At 47.8% G+C, this 12,102-nt stretch overlaps 4 protein-coding genes across 4 annotated transcripts; 1 reads left to right on the top strand and 3 right to left on the bottom strand.

Annotated features, from left to right (window-relative positions):
- Positions 1-1,244: 1,244 nt before the first annotated feature.
- CDV56_109568 (phosphatase PAP2 family protein) lies at positions 1,245-2,616 on the bottom strand (the record flags this gene model as incomplete). Its single annotated transcript, XM_026763187.1, has 2 exons — positions 1,245-2,133; positions 2,195-2,616. 2 exons carry the CDS (start codon positions 2,614-2,616, stop codon positions 1,245-1,247), a joined length of 1,311 nt encoding a protein of 436 aa, XP_026618711.1.
- A 3,919-nt stretch (positions 2,617-6,535) lies between these two features.
- On the bottom strand, positions 6,536-7,502 carry CDV56_109560 (VIT1/CCC1 transporter family protein; the record flags this gene model as incomplete). The annotated part of the gene is made up of 2 exons (XM_026763179.1): positions 6,536-7,070; positions 7,132-7,502. The coding sequence occupies 2 exons, from the start codon at positions 7,500-7,502 to the stop codon at positions 6,536-6,538; spliced, it is 906 nt and encodes a 301-aa protein (XP_026618710.1).
- Positions 7,503-9,354: 1,852 nt separating this feature from the next.
- Positions 9,355-9,854, bottom strand: CDV56_109555 (uncharacterized protein; the record flags this gene model as incomplete). The annotated part of the gene is made up of 3 exons (XM_026763174.1): positions 9,355-9,370; positions 9,434-9,538; positions 9,649-9,854. 3 exons carry the CDS (start codon positions 9,852-9,854, stop codon positions 9,355-9,357), a joined length of 327 nt encoding a protein of 108 aa, XP_026618709.1.
- A 1,775-nt stretch (positions 9,855-11,629) lies between these two features.
- CDV56_109547 (gamma-glutamylcyclotransferase family protein) lies at positions 11,630-12,100 on the top strand (the record flags this gene model as incomplete). The annotated part of the gene is made up of 1 exon (XM_026763166.1): positions 11,630-12,100. The coding sequence occupies one exon, from the start codon at positions 11,630-11,632 to the stop codon at positions 12,098-12,100; it is 471 nt and encodes a 156-aa protein (XP_026618708.1).
- Positions 12,101-12,102: the final 2 nt, after the last annotated feature.

Here is a 12,102-nt window from a genome sequence, read left to right as displayed (position 1 = left end):
TAGGCTAAAAATGTATACCCGAGAAAAATGATCACAGCATAATAATGTACATCACTGTTATTTCATAAATCATAACGCTACCGGCTTACAATAATGATAATGGTATGGATCAATCATTCAACAACACCTCGCTGTGCACAGGAAATTGCTAGGAAGGTTGTAAAAGCCGGAAAGGAGAAAAGCTCACATCAGACTCAAGCCGACACCATAATGAATGGCGCCGGCGAGCCAAGAAGAAGAGAATCGAGAATGATTAGGTCGTATGGGAAGTCGAAAATGTGCAGCGAGGTGTGTTGCTTCCAGTAAGTTAAAAATCCAATCATTTCAGAGGGTACAGGAGGATAGAAGAGATGTCCTGTATGAACAACTTCTACCCAACGGTCACCGTGAGCAAGCTCAGACCTCCTAAACCCCCCGATTCCGGTTGATGCCAAACAATCGATGCGACGGAGACGTAACTCCGCGGGGTGCCCACTATCAAAAAGCAAGCGAGTGTGGGTTTGAGAAAGGACCACAGGAATGAACCTGGAGGGGCCCCTTTCTATATGCCAATGCAAGAATCATTAAGAGCATCAGAACCCTTCTAAGCACGAGCGAGTGCAGTGCGTGCAAAAGGCGCCCAGCCCGTGTTGTTTATCCTTCCCAATGAAATTAAAACCCCCGAATTCCAGGCGCCGTATAATGTGAGCGATCGACACGAATGTAAAGTATTTATGCATCTGGCCGAGCTGAAGAAAAGAAGCAAAGTGCCTCGACCAGTTGAGAGTAGTAGCGAATGACTTGAGTTGGACTCGGTGAAAATGTTCGTGCTGCAAAACAGCAAAGGTTGTACAAGCGAATGTCCGATGTGGCACCCTCGGAACGATTTAACCAACCAGCACAGATATCGTAGAAAGTAGGCCATCCGCATTAAGAATTATCGGTGGAGCCCCGAGGAGGATTCGGGCTCAAGTTGAGGTTCACGATTGAAGGGGGCCGACTGGTTTCGTGAAAAATGCATGTACAATTGAAAGCCAGGTGGAAGAAAATTGGGCACAGCAGGGTCAATTCATCCCAGGTTCGGATGAAGCAACCGTCATTAAACCCCGGGGTGTCCCAAAACCGTATTAAACATATATATGTGTCGAAATCAGCTCAATGCGATAAACCAAGCATGTCGTTAGAATTTGTCGAAAACGCCGTCTCATTAGTCAATGCAATAACACGAACACAGTCGAGTACGTGTCAAGGCTGGTTGAGCCGGATTAGAAATGCCTTCCAGACTCGATGTCGGTAGCAGGAGAGGTAAGAGTCTCGCCCTCCCAAGAGTAGTGGTCGTCAACTGGGCTGAGGGAGCCGGATGAGATCGATGACGAAGAACCAACAGTCCACTCATCGCTATCAAGGTTGAACTCTCCTTCGAAGCTGGCCGGACCGTACCCATAGTCTGGTGTGGAATTGCCGTACTCAACGTAATCGTACTCCCAGCGGAACATCTTATCATTCTGGACGCGAGGCATGAACCGCGTCTTGGCAAAGTAGAATGCGACAGTTGCCAAAAGGCCACCGCCAACCAGATCAACAGCGTAGTGGTGCGAGAGATACATTGTAGCCCACCACATCCAGAGGGTGTAGATGACGAACAAGGGCTTCAACCGTGGGAACACTTGACTCATGAACAAGGCCGCAAGAGTCGAATCGGCAGCATGCAGGGAAGGGAATGCGCCGAAAACGACAGGGGATTGTCTGAAGCCCGAGGTGTACAAGTCTATCCCGAAAAGCTCATCGATACGAGCGAGGCCCGCAGGATTACCCGGCATGGAGTAATCGGCTGGAGCCAAGCCATACAAATTTTCGTACCACGGAGGAGAGCAGGGGAAAATCAGCTGAATGGTGACTGCAGCCATGCTGATGTATCCAAAAGTTCGAGCGAACAGGGGGACGGTGCCGGGAGGACCGAATATGAACATGATTGCTGAGCACACAAAGGGCGCACCATAATGGCAGATTCCGTAGGGAAGCCACGCCAAAACGTCAAGCACCACGTTTTGGTGAGCGGAAAGGATGTTACTAATGTTGGCACCGTAAAGGATGTTTTCCAGAGCCGGCAGCACACGAACCCAGATTGCAGGGCGCCAGTCGCTCGGGATGAACCTTTCAGGCAGACATGAGTACTCATCATATATTGCAATCTCTCGAGAGAGGGTAAACTTACTGGCAAGCGTAGAAAAATATAAGCCATCCGGCAATCGGAAGAAATGGCAAGAAGAATTGGCGCGTAATCGGGAGAAGGAGAGAGATGAGGAGTAGCGTAAACGCGGCGGTCTTCGCCAGTGGTCCAGGTGATTCCATGACGCTCAGGGAGAATATGCCGACAATCAGCAGCAAAAGATACTGGAAGTCATAGAGTGTCCATCGATGACTTTGCAGCGATTTGAGTGTATCTACAGGCGAGAAGGATGTCTGCAAAGATGATATCGAAGAGGTTGGCGAGATCCGACTGCGCAGCTTGGACCGAATCTTTCGTCGCATACGGTGCGGCACGAGGAGTTGTATGGAACGCCATGGGACTTGAATCTGGAGCTTGCCGAACTGGTTTTGCGTCCGATCCTTCCAGGATGGAAGGGTGGTATTCATCGCTGCGGCGGGTCTGATCCCTTCAGACTCGATGATCCGGCGAGGAGCTCGAAAGGGAGATGGAGGATGCTGCAATTATAGCGGAAGGAAGAATGAGGTGTGAACTCCTACCGGTGGAGCTGGCGGCCAGGGGTTCAAGGCCTCAACGTGACGAGACTCCAGGGGAGGACCACCGAGAGACGAAACGTTTCAACAGCGGAAAGATTCAAGTTGCTAATCTCTGTCGAACGGAGAATTGATTTTGAATCGTTTATGAGAGCGCGGCTCCGGTCTCCAGCGGCCAAACGAGGATACTCTGGGGAAGGTCACGTTGCAAGGGCCTCACTGACGCAAGGCGGACAGGCAAGGGCAACGAGAACGAGGTTAAATCGCTAGGAGGCGCTGCGCAAGACAATTTGGCCACGGAGCCGGAGAAAGGGCGAGAAGAGTTGATATGGAGGAGACGAAAGACACCTAGGCAGGAGAATTAAAAGAAGTAAGAAGTAAGAACGTTGTGAGATGGGGAGATGGTGAGGATTTTGCTGTGATGGAGAAGCGCCCCAACCAGCCTTTAGTCTAAGCCCAAGACGAGTACAAAGTGATGAAGGGCGACGGGGCCACGGACAACGACGGATACGAGTACGGGCCTATACACTGGTATCGGTAATACACCGCTTGTTTTTGGTATCATGTCGTCATGGTCATCAGCTCACCATCCCAGGCGCCAAGCTGTCCAGGACCCAGGTACAACCTAACTGTTCTTGGAAATTTCAGTACTGTACTGCTGAGAGGATGAGCTGACCTTGGTATCTTGCTTGCTATCTACTGTATGCATTATGAGCTACCTTACCTGATCTACAAACAATGCCAGTATATCACATCAACCAAGCTGCTCCTACCTACGGGGAGTGAGAAACAAATACATAGTACTATCAGATCATGCTTTATGTCGGATGCAGCGGAAGCCTCGGAGGAAACGGAAGTTCTGTCGCCGACCAGCAAGCGGATGTGGAAAATCTCAGCAGCCCGACAGGTAAGAAGACGGAAAAAAAGAAAAGAAAAATAGGTAAGGCAGTATGGTAAAGGTACTAAGGTTTTTCTGCGATACGCTCAATTCTGAGCTTGTGAGGATGATCCAATCATTATGCCCAGTTTTGAGGCTCAGATTGCTGATTGGCATTTGGAATCCACTGTAAAAATGCCAGGTACCAATGGGAGGCTGTGGATCTTCAAGATCAATTTCGCTTAACCCACAACGGTCACACAGTCATCCGTAGCCGACCAAAGAAATCGCCGAATGCCTTGCCGCCAAGAGCCCACCATCCCTGGATCCTGAGGTTATGTACGGAGTAATAATGTAAGATAAATTTCAGTAAGGCATAGCTCAGATCGGGGGAACGACAAGAGGAACCACCGAACCAGACAATGGCCTCGGAACTCGATCAAAGTCGGCGATATTAACGCTGAAATAAGTTCTTCTTTCTTTTCCTGTGTTCGAGACCAGGAAACAAGACGAAGAGTTTTATGATCGGATGTTTGCCGTAGAAAGTAGTTTCAAGCATTGGACATAGCCGCGGAGCAGCAGTCTGAGGTACTCGATCACATCGATCATGTCATGCAACAACAAATAGTTGTGAACAATCAGCCAACATCAACTTCTGGCTTAGCCACGTTTGGCAAAGTACTGCCTCAAGGCTTCTTATCCAGAGTCAGCCTGACCAGCCTTTTCTTTTCACAGTACGGAGTACTCCGTAGTCTTGATTGCACAACCTGAGACTATTCATATCGGCAGGAGACTATCTGCAGCGTGGAGAACATGACAAGCCTTATTCTAGACTTGATTGTTCAGACTCGGTGATGATGAACAAGTCTATTGATCACTAATTCTAGAGAGCAGGAGTTCTAGTAAGGTAGTTCTCCATTTAAAGGCACCTAAAGATTGGGCACACGAGTTTCTTTCCCAAAAAAGGAAAACGGGATCGCACATGACAATACAGTGTGGTTTTGTATCTGATAGATTACATATTTTACATACTTACAATACCAAATACAGACATTTACAGCCGTCAAGTTGGAAAACCCGGCAAGCCGCATGTGTGATGAAAAAAGTTCTGCACCCGAAGGTGTATGTTTGACCAATGTGCACAAAGGCCCTTTGATTTTATTCCGTGCCCCAAACTCCACACTTTTATGCATGGTCCTACTCCGTACATATTCCTTTTTTGATCTCTTTCGGCTTGAAATGGCAGACAGATGAGTGATGGCATGGAAGTACGTAAGGTAAGCAACAAATTGTCTCTGGCGCTACGTACCTGCCATACAGCCCTCATAGTAATAATCCATATCAAAGCGTTATATCTTGATTGACATTAATAAGATTAAGTCTCACTGTCTAAGGTAGTTTCAGAAAACCGCCTCGCCCAATTTGGCCCCAGGAGTCAGTTGCTGCATGACTGGGTCTACTAACAAAGACATGAGGTTACTCCTAAAAGCTGAGCCTTGAAGATCTATATTTACTCGCAGCTATTCAGGAGTTCCCTTCGTACTCGTTCATTATTCAATAGTGATTGATTATCTGGCGGTTGCCTGGAGTGAAGTGGATTCGCCGAGATGAAAGGAGCTTGGACCAGCATGATGAGCCACGATCCAGCGGATCTGGGCCGAATCAAGGAATCACCACGGAGTCAGGTACAGCCACGAAATCATCATCTGGATGAGTATTCGTACTACTCCCTAATCAAACTTGATAATGCGGGATATGGAAGAGAGAGTACTAAATCAGTAGTATGTTTTGATTTGGAGGCGGACTGAAATATTACTCAATATGCAGTGATCGATGCACGGAGTACTCGCCGCATCTTTCTTCCACCTCCTGACTACATCATCATGCATCATATCGAGGAATGACCTTCTGAACGATCAAGCTGTTCTTGAAAAGACAAAATCTGAAATGAGATGGTCATCGCAACATCACTGTGGCTGACAGCTGTTAGGTGATTGCATCGCGCTGTACCTTGTACTCCGTACCGTCGTCTGATCGTATCAATTCTCCCAATCATGATCATATTTAAAAGCCACATGCATCGTCCATTTGAATCTCTGGTGAACGGCAAAACACGGAGTGCAAGCCGCAACCTTGCATTCTGGGGATTTCAGATATATCATGCTAATTACCAGATACTCATCCCTCACTTCGAGGGATGTATTACTCACAGACATTTCAAATTGTTCGTCTTAAACGAGTATATCATTACCGCTTTGTAGGGGTTTTGGATTATGTTACTGGTACCTCTCTATTGCTCCTGAACATCCCGTGATACCTGACCTTGATCAGCAAACCATCTGTATCCTACACACCCTGCGTAAGTCCTTAAGAATATCTATTTTCGTTGGTATGCCTTTCTACACAGTAAACAATCTCACGCTTTAGCTTCATACGTATCCGCACTGCCTCAACCACCGCCTTTTCTGACCTCACCAGCCCTTTGATGATAGTAGATTCGATGTGAGATGATGTCATCTAGGATGATGCGCGGAATGTAGAGAACAGACTTGGAAGCAATCACTTGCTTCTGGAATGTCACCGCCTGGCATGCTGGCTGTAACCGTTAGTTAGGGTGGGACACTCAGGACTGCTCCGCAGCGAATAATGATTGCCCGCCAGAAGTAGATGACTCAGGCGAGGCTTGCAGCTGGCTGTAAAGGAATATATGCTCATGGTTGAGAAGGTTCCCAACGACATTGGATCTGATCTGCGCAATAAGGCGTCTGCCGGATATGCTAGGTGAGATACAGGCTGGCTTGATTTCGTGTACTGTTCATTCTCGACCATGAGCCCGCCATAATCAGATTCCCTTTATGAATATTTACAACCGGAACCGAAACTATTTTACCGCCTATCCAACGCCTGAAGCAAAATAAAACAGAAGAACGAGGAGCCTTATTGCTCGTCATGACCCTCACCGGAGGAAGCGAGCAATTGGAACCCCTTGACCAGTCCCATTGCTGACCCGGCTGCGACACCCCCCACAAGGACCATTTGCAAGCCACCAATGAATCCTCGTCGGATATTCTGTCTCCCCTTCCAACCGCTCACGAAGCATGTCTTGCCGTAACCGAAGAGAAACAGGGCGATAGCCATAGTGGCAATGGACCAGCGCAACGCGATGAATGCATCATGCGGGCCGACGAAGAAGTAAGGAAGCAGCGGCACGAACCCGCCAATGAAGTAGCCTAACGCGATTGTCAAAGCGCAGATGAGTGCACGGGAGCCGGACGGTTCAGGAAGCGTGTGGTGGAAGTTCATGAGAAACGAAGGGAGCATGGGAGAGGCAGACAGGTGATCGGTGAGTTGTGAGACAAGTTCAGACGGGAGATCGTAGGGCGCGAAGATTTCGGAGATGGTCTCTGTTGTAGCGGATGGGTCTGCGACGATTTCGTTTCGAGTCTCTTTAAGGGTAGCTCGGTAGGATTCCCTGGAAGCGGAATATCAGCCAGGCGTCTAAAAGAATCTGCGTTAGACACCTCAGCACTCACTCCTCGCTCTTTGCGCCTAAATATCCGCCCAATCCCATAGAAATAGCCCCGGCAATGAGCTCTGCCAGACCGCCAAAGACAACCACTTTCGTATCTCCCAGAGCAGACAATCCTGCAGTGAGAGCAAAAGGAACCGTTAAGCCATCCGATAGACCGATAATGGCATCCGAAACTGTTCGCCCATCAATTATTTTAGACTCTTTCTTCTCTGTGCCTTCCCTCCGAGCTGGCTTGTTTGCATCACTCCCGCTGGCAGATTCCAGATCTTCGGATCCATTTCGAAGTGGGTAATGATATTCCTTCTCCAGGTCCGGCGACTCGGTGACTGGCGAGTAGTTGGAGAGCAATCCTTTAATGGAGCTGAGAGACATGTTGCGTCGATTCTCTTGTGCGGAGGATTGGTAGAAGACGAACGATTTTAGAATCGGATGTTGCACTCGAGACGGATCTTCACGCAAACTGAGGTGACGGCTTGGTGTTGACTAGATCGAATATCCACGAGCTCATCGCAAGTTATTTAACAGGAAGTGTCTGTCCCGACACTCTTATATCTCTTGTGAATAAGCGAGCTCCGGGCCTGAAAAATCCTGAACGAATCAAAGTATCACAAGCACAATCTCTGGACCTCTGGGCAGGAGGATTCAAGATTCTTGACCACTCGTAGTGGAGATAAATCAACCTCATTACCCGGTAGGTCAACCCAAGTGAACTAAGAAAAGACCATGTCCTCTAAGCGACATAAAAAGAGGGGAATAATGCGATCTGGATACGACGTTTTTGCATAGAAAGTCCCGAAAAGCCTTGCTTATCACTTCGACCGGCTACGCAGGACGAGCAGGAGGAGCCTATCGAGAGAACATGACCAACAACGTGCTGCCAGCTCTGGCAGTCATCTGCAGGCGGAGGAGGGGATTTCCTTGGCACGTGGGCGTGTGATTCGTCCAAAGGCGCGGGAGGCAACGCCTAAATGGTCAGCCAGACCCACTCTTCCGCGGGGTCCCCTGAAAGCTTGAGGTTGCTTGTGATAATGCAATTTACTGTATCAGGATTAGCGTAGCTTATACTGCTTCGAGCAGGGCCAGTCAGAAATCGTTCTTATCTACAAATGCTATCTGATTGGAGTTATGGTTCTGATAAAGAGCCACTTTTTCTAATGCGGTTAGATCATTTGGGATATTTCTCTCTGTTCATGTTTACGCAGCTCCTCCTGATCTCGTCTCGACTCTCGACCACCAGAGATATACAATGTTTTTCGACTATCTTGTTGGATCTCTTGAATTGCATTAGCAGCTATGGGCTGGCTTACCTATTTGGTGTTTCAATGCACCCAGACTACACCAATCTCTCAGCAGCTGACGAGACCACAGCAAAAGAGGTTCCGTGCCTGAAGTGGCATCATCTCACACGACCACAAAATAGTCATAGTATATCTATGCTCTACGAAGATAAATTTTTCAAGTAGGCGGTGCACTTGATTTACTGTGGTAAGATACTTGAAGAATACGAAGTCGGAATCTCGCAAGAATTCAGAATGCCGGTGTCGTGATGAGACTCAGTCTTCCAGGCACAGTGCTACGCTTAACAACCAGCCTTGTGGAGTGACTAACAGCGAGACAACTGACCGCAGGTAGCAAGCACATGTATGATGCAGTGCGGGTCCTCGCACTCTGTAATGTGACTTAGGGCTCTGAATACATTGGCTCCGAGTAATTTATGCATTTCTTCTAGCCTATGAATTTATGATTCTCGCCGTTTGAAAGTATCGAAATTAAGGTTTGACGGAGTGTAGACAGACACTGCGCATCCTAAGTTGATATAAGCGCGGTATGACCTTAATGCGATACTCTTCTGATCGTGTCCGTAGCCACAGACTTTGCATATGATTTCAAGACACGACATTTACAGATGCACCATGGAGCTGCAACGTCAATTGTATTCCGCAGTCATGCGGAGCAAAAGATGGAGTTGCCGTTGTACATTCAGTTCGGACAGATCGAGGCCGTCGATCATTCTCTCATGGACAAAGAAAAATAGCAGCAGGCTCATCGGCACAGTATGATTGATAGAGAGAAGAATTCGTGCCACATCATAGATGCTGCTCATTCCTTGGAAAGCAAGAAAATAGTCATAATCGCCCTATTCATCGGGCCAAACAACACCCAGCACTATCATCTTCCAACTTGGAAAATGGTATCGACGAAAATTCATCCAAACCTCTCGATTTCACGATTTCGAGTACCTGTTGCAAATCGTCATTAGCCCTCGAGCCCGCCGCGCACAACAACGCAAAATCCAAACTCACGGTTTCCTCTTCTCTGTCTCTGTCCCCGCCGTCGAACCCGTCATATTCCAGAGCCGACTCTTATACGCCGGAAACGAGGTATGATTCCACATGTTGACCAGAATACTGTCACATGCTACAGTCAGCCACAATTATCTCAATTATTCGACTACGTTTTGCCAACACCGTGCAGCGCTCGACGTAGTCTCACTACAGAGAAGAAAAGAAAGACGCACCTCTGGCTCCGATCCACATAGTCCTCCTCACTCAGCTCCCTCACTCCAACTTTCATTCCATCCTTCGTGAACATGACGTTTTTCTTCTCCATTTTCGAGCGAGTATTCTTGCTGACTTCTTGGACGATACTGTACGCAATGTACCCGACAACGGAGAGAACGATGACGGCGACGACGAGGATAATGAGGGGGATAAGTGATTGCATCTTCCTGTTGTTCTGCCTCGGCTCAAAGCAATTGGAGAAGCGGTAAGTTATTCAGAATTGAGAGGAGAGTGAGGCCGGATTTCTGGGGAAGTTTGTGTTCTATTAGTATTTTCTTTTGGTGAGGCGTAGGGCTGAGCTGAGTGGAGAGGATGACGTCGATCAGGTGAGGTGGCTGAATGACTTGAACATGAGACTTACCTGTGGCTTCGAGTCGGAGATTTGATTTCGAGAGTGTTACTTAGAGACTAAATGGGGGAAAATGGAAGCCTTGAGGAAATACCCAAATTTAGATGTGGAAGGGTGAGAAAGAGGGCAGATTCTGTTCGATGTAGGGCGAATCGCCAATCTGATCGCCAAGGCTTTTTGGTGAGCGGGGTGGCGCATAGGAATTCTGGTGCCTAGATATCTGTGTCCAGTGTGTAATTAAATGCCCCTTTTTGGTCAATATGAGGGTTTGAGACTACAGAGCAATTGATCCTGTTACCTATTGGTTGTTTTATATTTACTCTTCAGATCAGGGGTATCTCGCTTTGATTGGTAAGGCATGATCTGAGCTAAGGTAGATCTGTAGAAGTGGCTGGTGTGGCTGCAACTCAACAACGGCGCCTTGATATCAGAGTTGAAGACTATACAGAATATCACGTCAAAAATGCCCTGCAGCGTGAATTCCAAGGCTATAGTGTTACTAGAAGGATTAAAATACCTCAAGATCCAACTACTTGCACATAGTGTACAGCATTCCTAACAGTATCCTTCTGCACTCTGTCTGTCGTCATCATGAATCATCCGCGCAATACCGACTTCTCTCATATGTTAAGGAAGCATCCATACAAAGTATCAAATGTCAGTAGTTTCGCTTGAGTAATTGCATCGAACGACTTCCAGCCGTATTCATCCATATATCAGATTGGGGCCAGTCTATTCTATACTCAGTGATCAATATGTGCGACGCCCCCTTCATCCCCATCTTCCCCATCTGCTTCCAATGCGGCACGGACCAGAATCCCTGCCGGTGTAAAGTTGTCGGTCCAACATTAGGTATGGGATCCTTCCAAGGGGTAAGGGGATGACTCTCACGAGCGTTTCGACAGGATTTTTTACGACTGTTGTGGCTGCTGTATGAAATTGCTGTACTTCGCGACAAGGAAGCAAAGCGTGGACTGACATGCGCAGGTTGTTTGCTACCCGGCGTCTCTCTTCTGCGGATGTTGCTTCACGAAGACCGGGAAGGAGTAAGTGTTCTTGCTGAAGTGCAAGCTGCTCAAGGGATTGTTGGTTGACTTGATTATAGGATGTTGGGGTACCCGGTCAAGTTGAATGGGATGGTTTCTAACGCGATACCCATATAGTTTGACTTATTCCTGATGATCTTGACGTATATATCAGGTGTATATTCCCTATCTGTATCTAAAATATACTGAGTGAAACAGATATCTCGAGCATCTAATCAAAAATGAATGGTAGTATTGTAGCACTGTTAGCTCTGATATATATGTAGACGAAACAATTCAGTGTATCCAACCCAACTTAAGCGAGGGATCCGTCTCTCACCAGGTACAGAGGATTCAGAATAGAAATAAGCTTCGAATCGAGCACAAAAATGATAGAGCTAGAAGGCGCGGGCTGGACCACTGGTAGCCTTTGCCGCTGCCGACAGTCATCGAGTTTCGTATCCTCTTCCTCACTACATCGCTGCTAGACGCAACAACATCTCTTCGGAGTTCGACCATCTGTTAGAGAGAAAAATGAGCAAAGACATACCACCACCTTCGCTCATGGTTCGAAGTCTCATACGAGCCGCTGAGAATCCGCCAGACCTCACCACCCCATATAGACCTTCATTCCGAGACGTCTTGTACTTCTTTTACGGCACACTGATGGACCCCAAGACTCTTGCGCATGTCCTGGGGCGTTCCGATACACCTGAGCTTCGCCGGTGTTGCATCTTTGCACACAAAATTATGCTCTGGGGAGAATATCCAGCACTCGTGGAGGGGCCCTTAGAGCAAACTGTTCACGGTGTAGTCGGCAAGATCAAGTCAGCAAAGGAGGTCGGCAGGTTGGTTTCGTATGAGACCGACGTTTACCGAGTCGACGGCTGTACTGTATGGTTTGATGATGGTTCGAGCTCTTATGCGGAAACATTCGTTTGGTGCGACGATGTGTCCCTCCTTCGCGACGGTTCGTTTGATTTAAGGGATTGGTTGCTGAAGCGGAAAGAGCTTGAGATTCAGGAAGGCAAATGATG

Source organism: Aspergillus thermomutatus, assembly GCF_002237265.1.
Source record: "Aspergillus thermomutatus strain HMR AF 39 chromosome Unknown NODE_5, whole genome shotgun sequence".
Lineage (NCBI taxonomy): Eukaryota > Fungi > Ascomycota > Eurotiomycetes > Eurotiales > Aspergillaceae > Aspergillus > Aspergillus thermomutatus.
The sequence above is the reverse complement of the archived record's forward strand: the minus strand, read 5'-3'. Positions and strand labels throughout refer to the sequence as shown.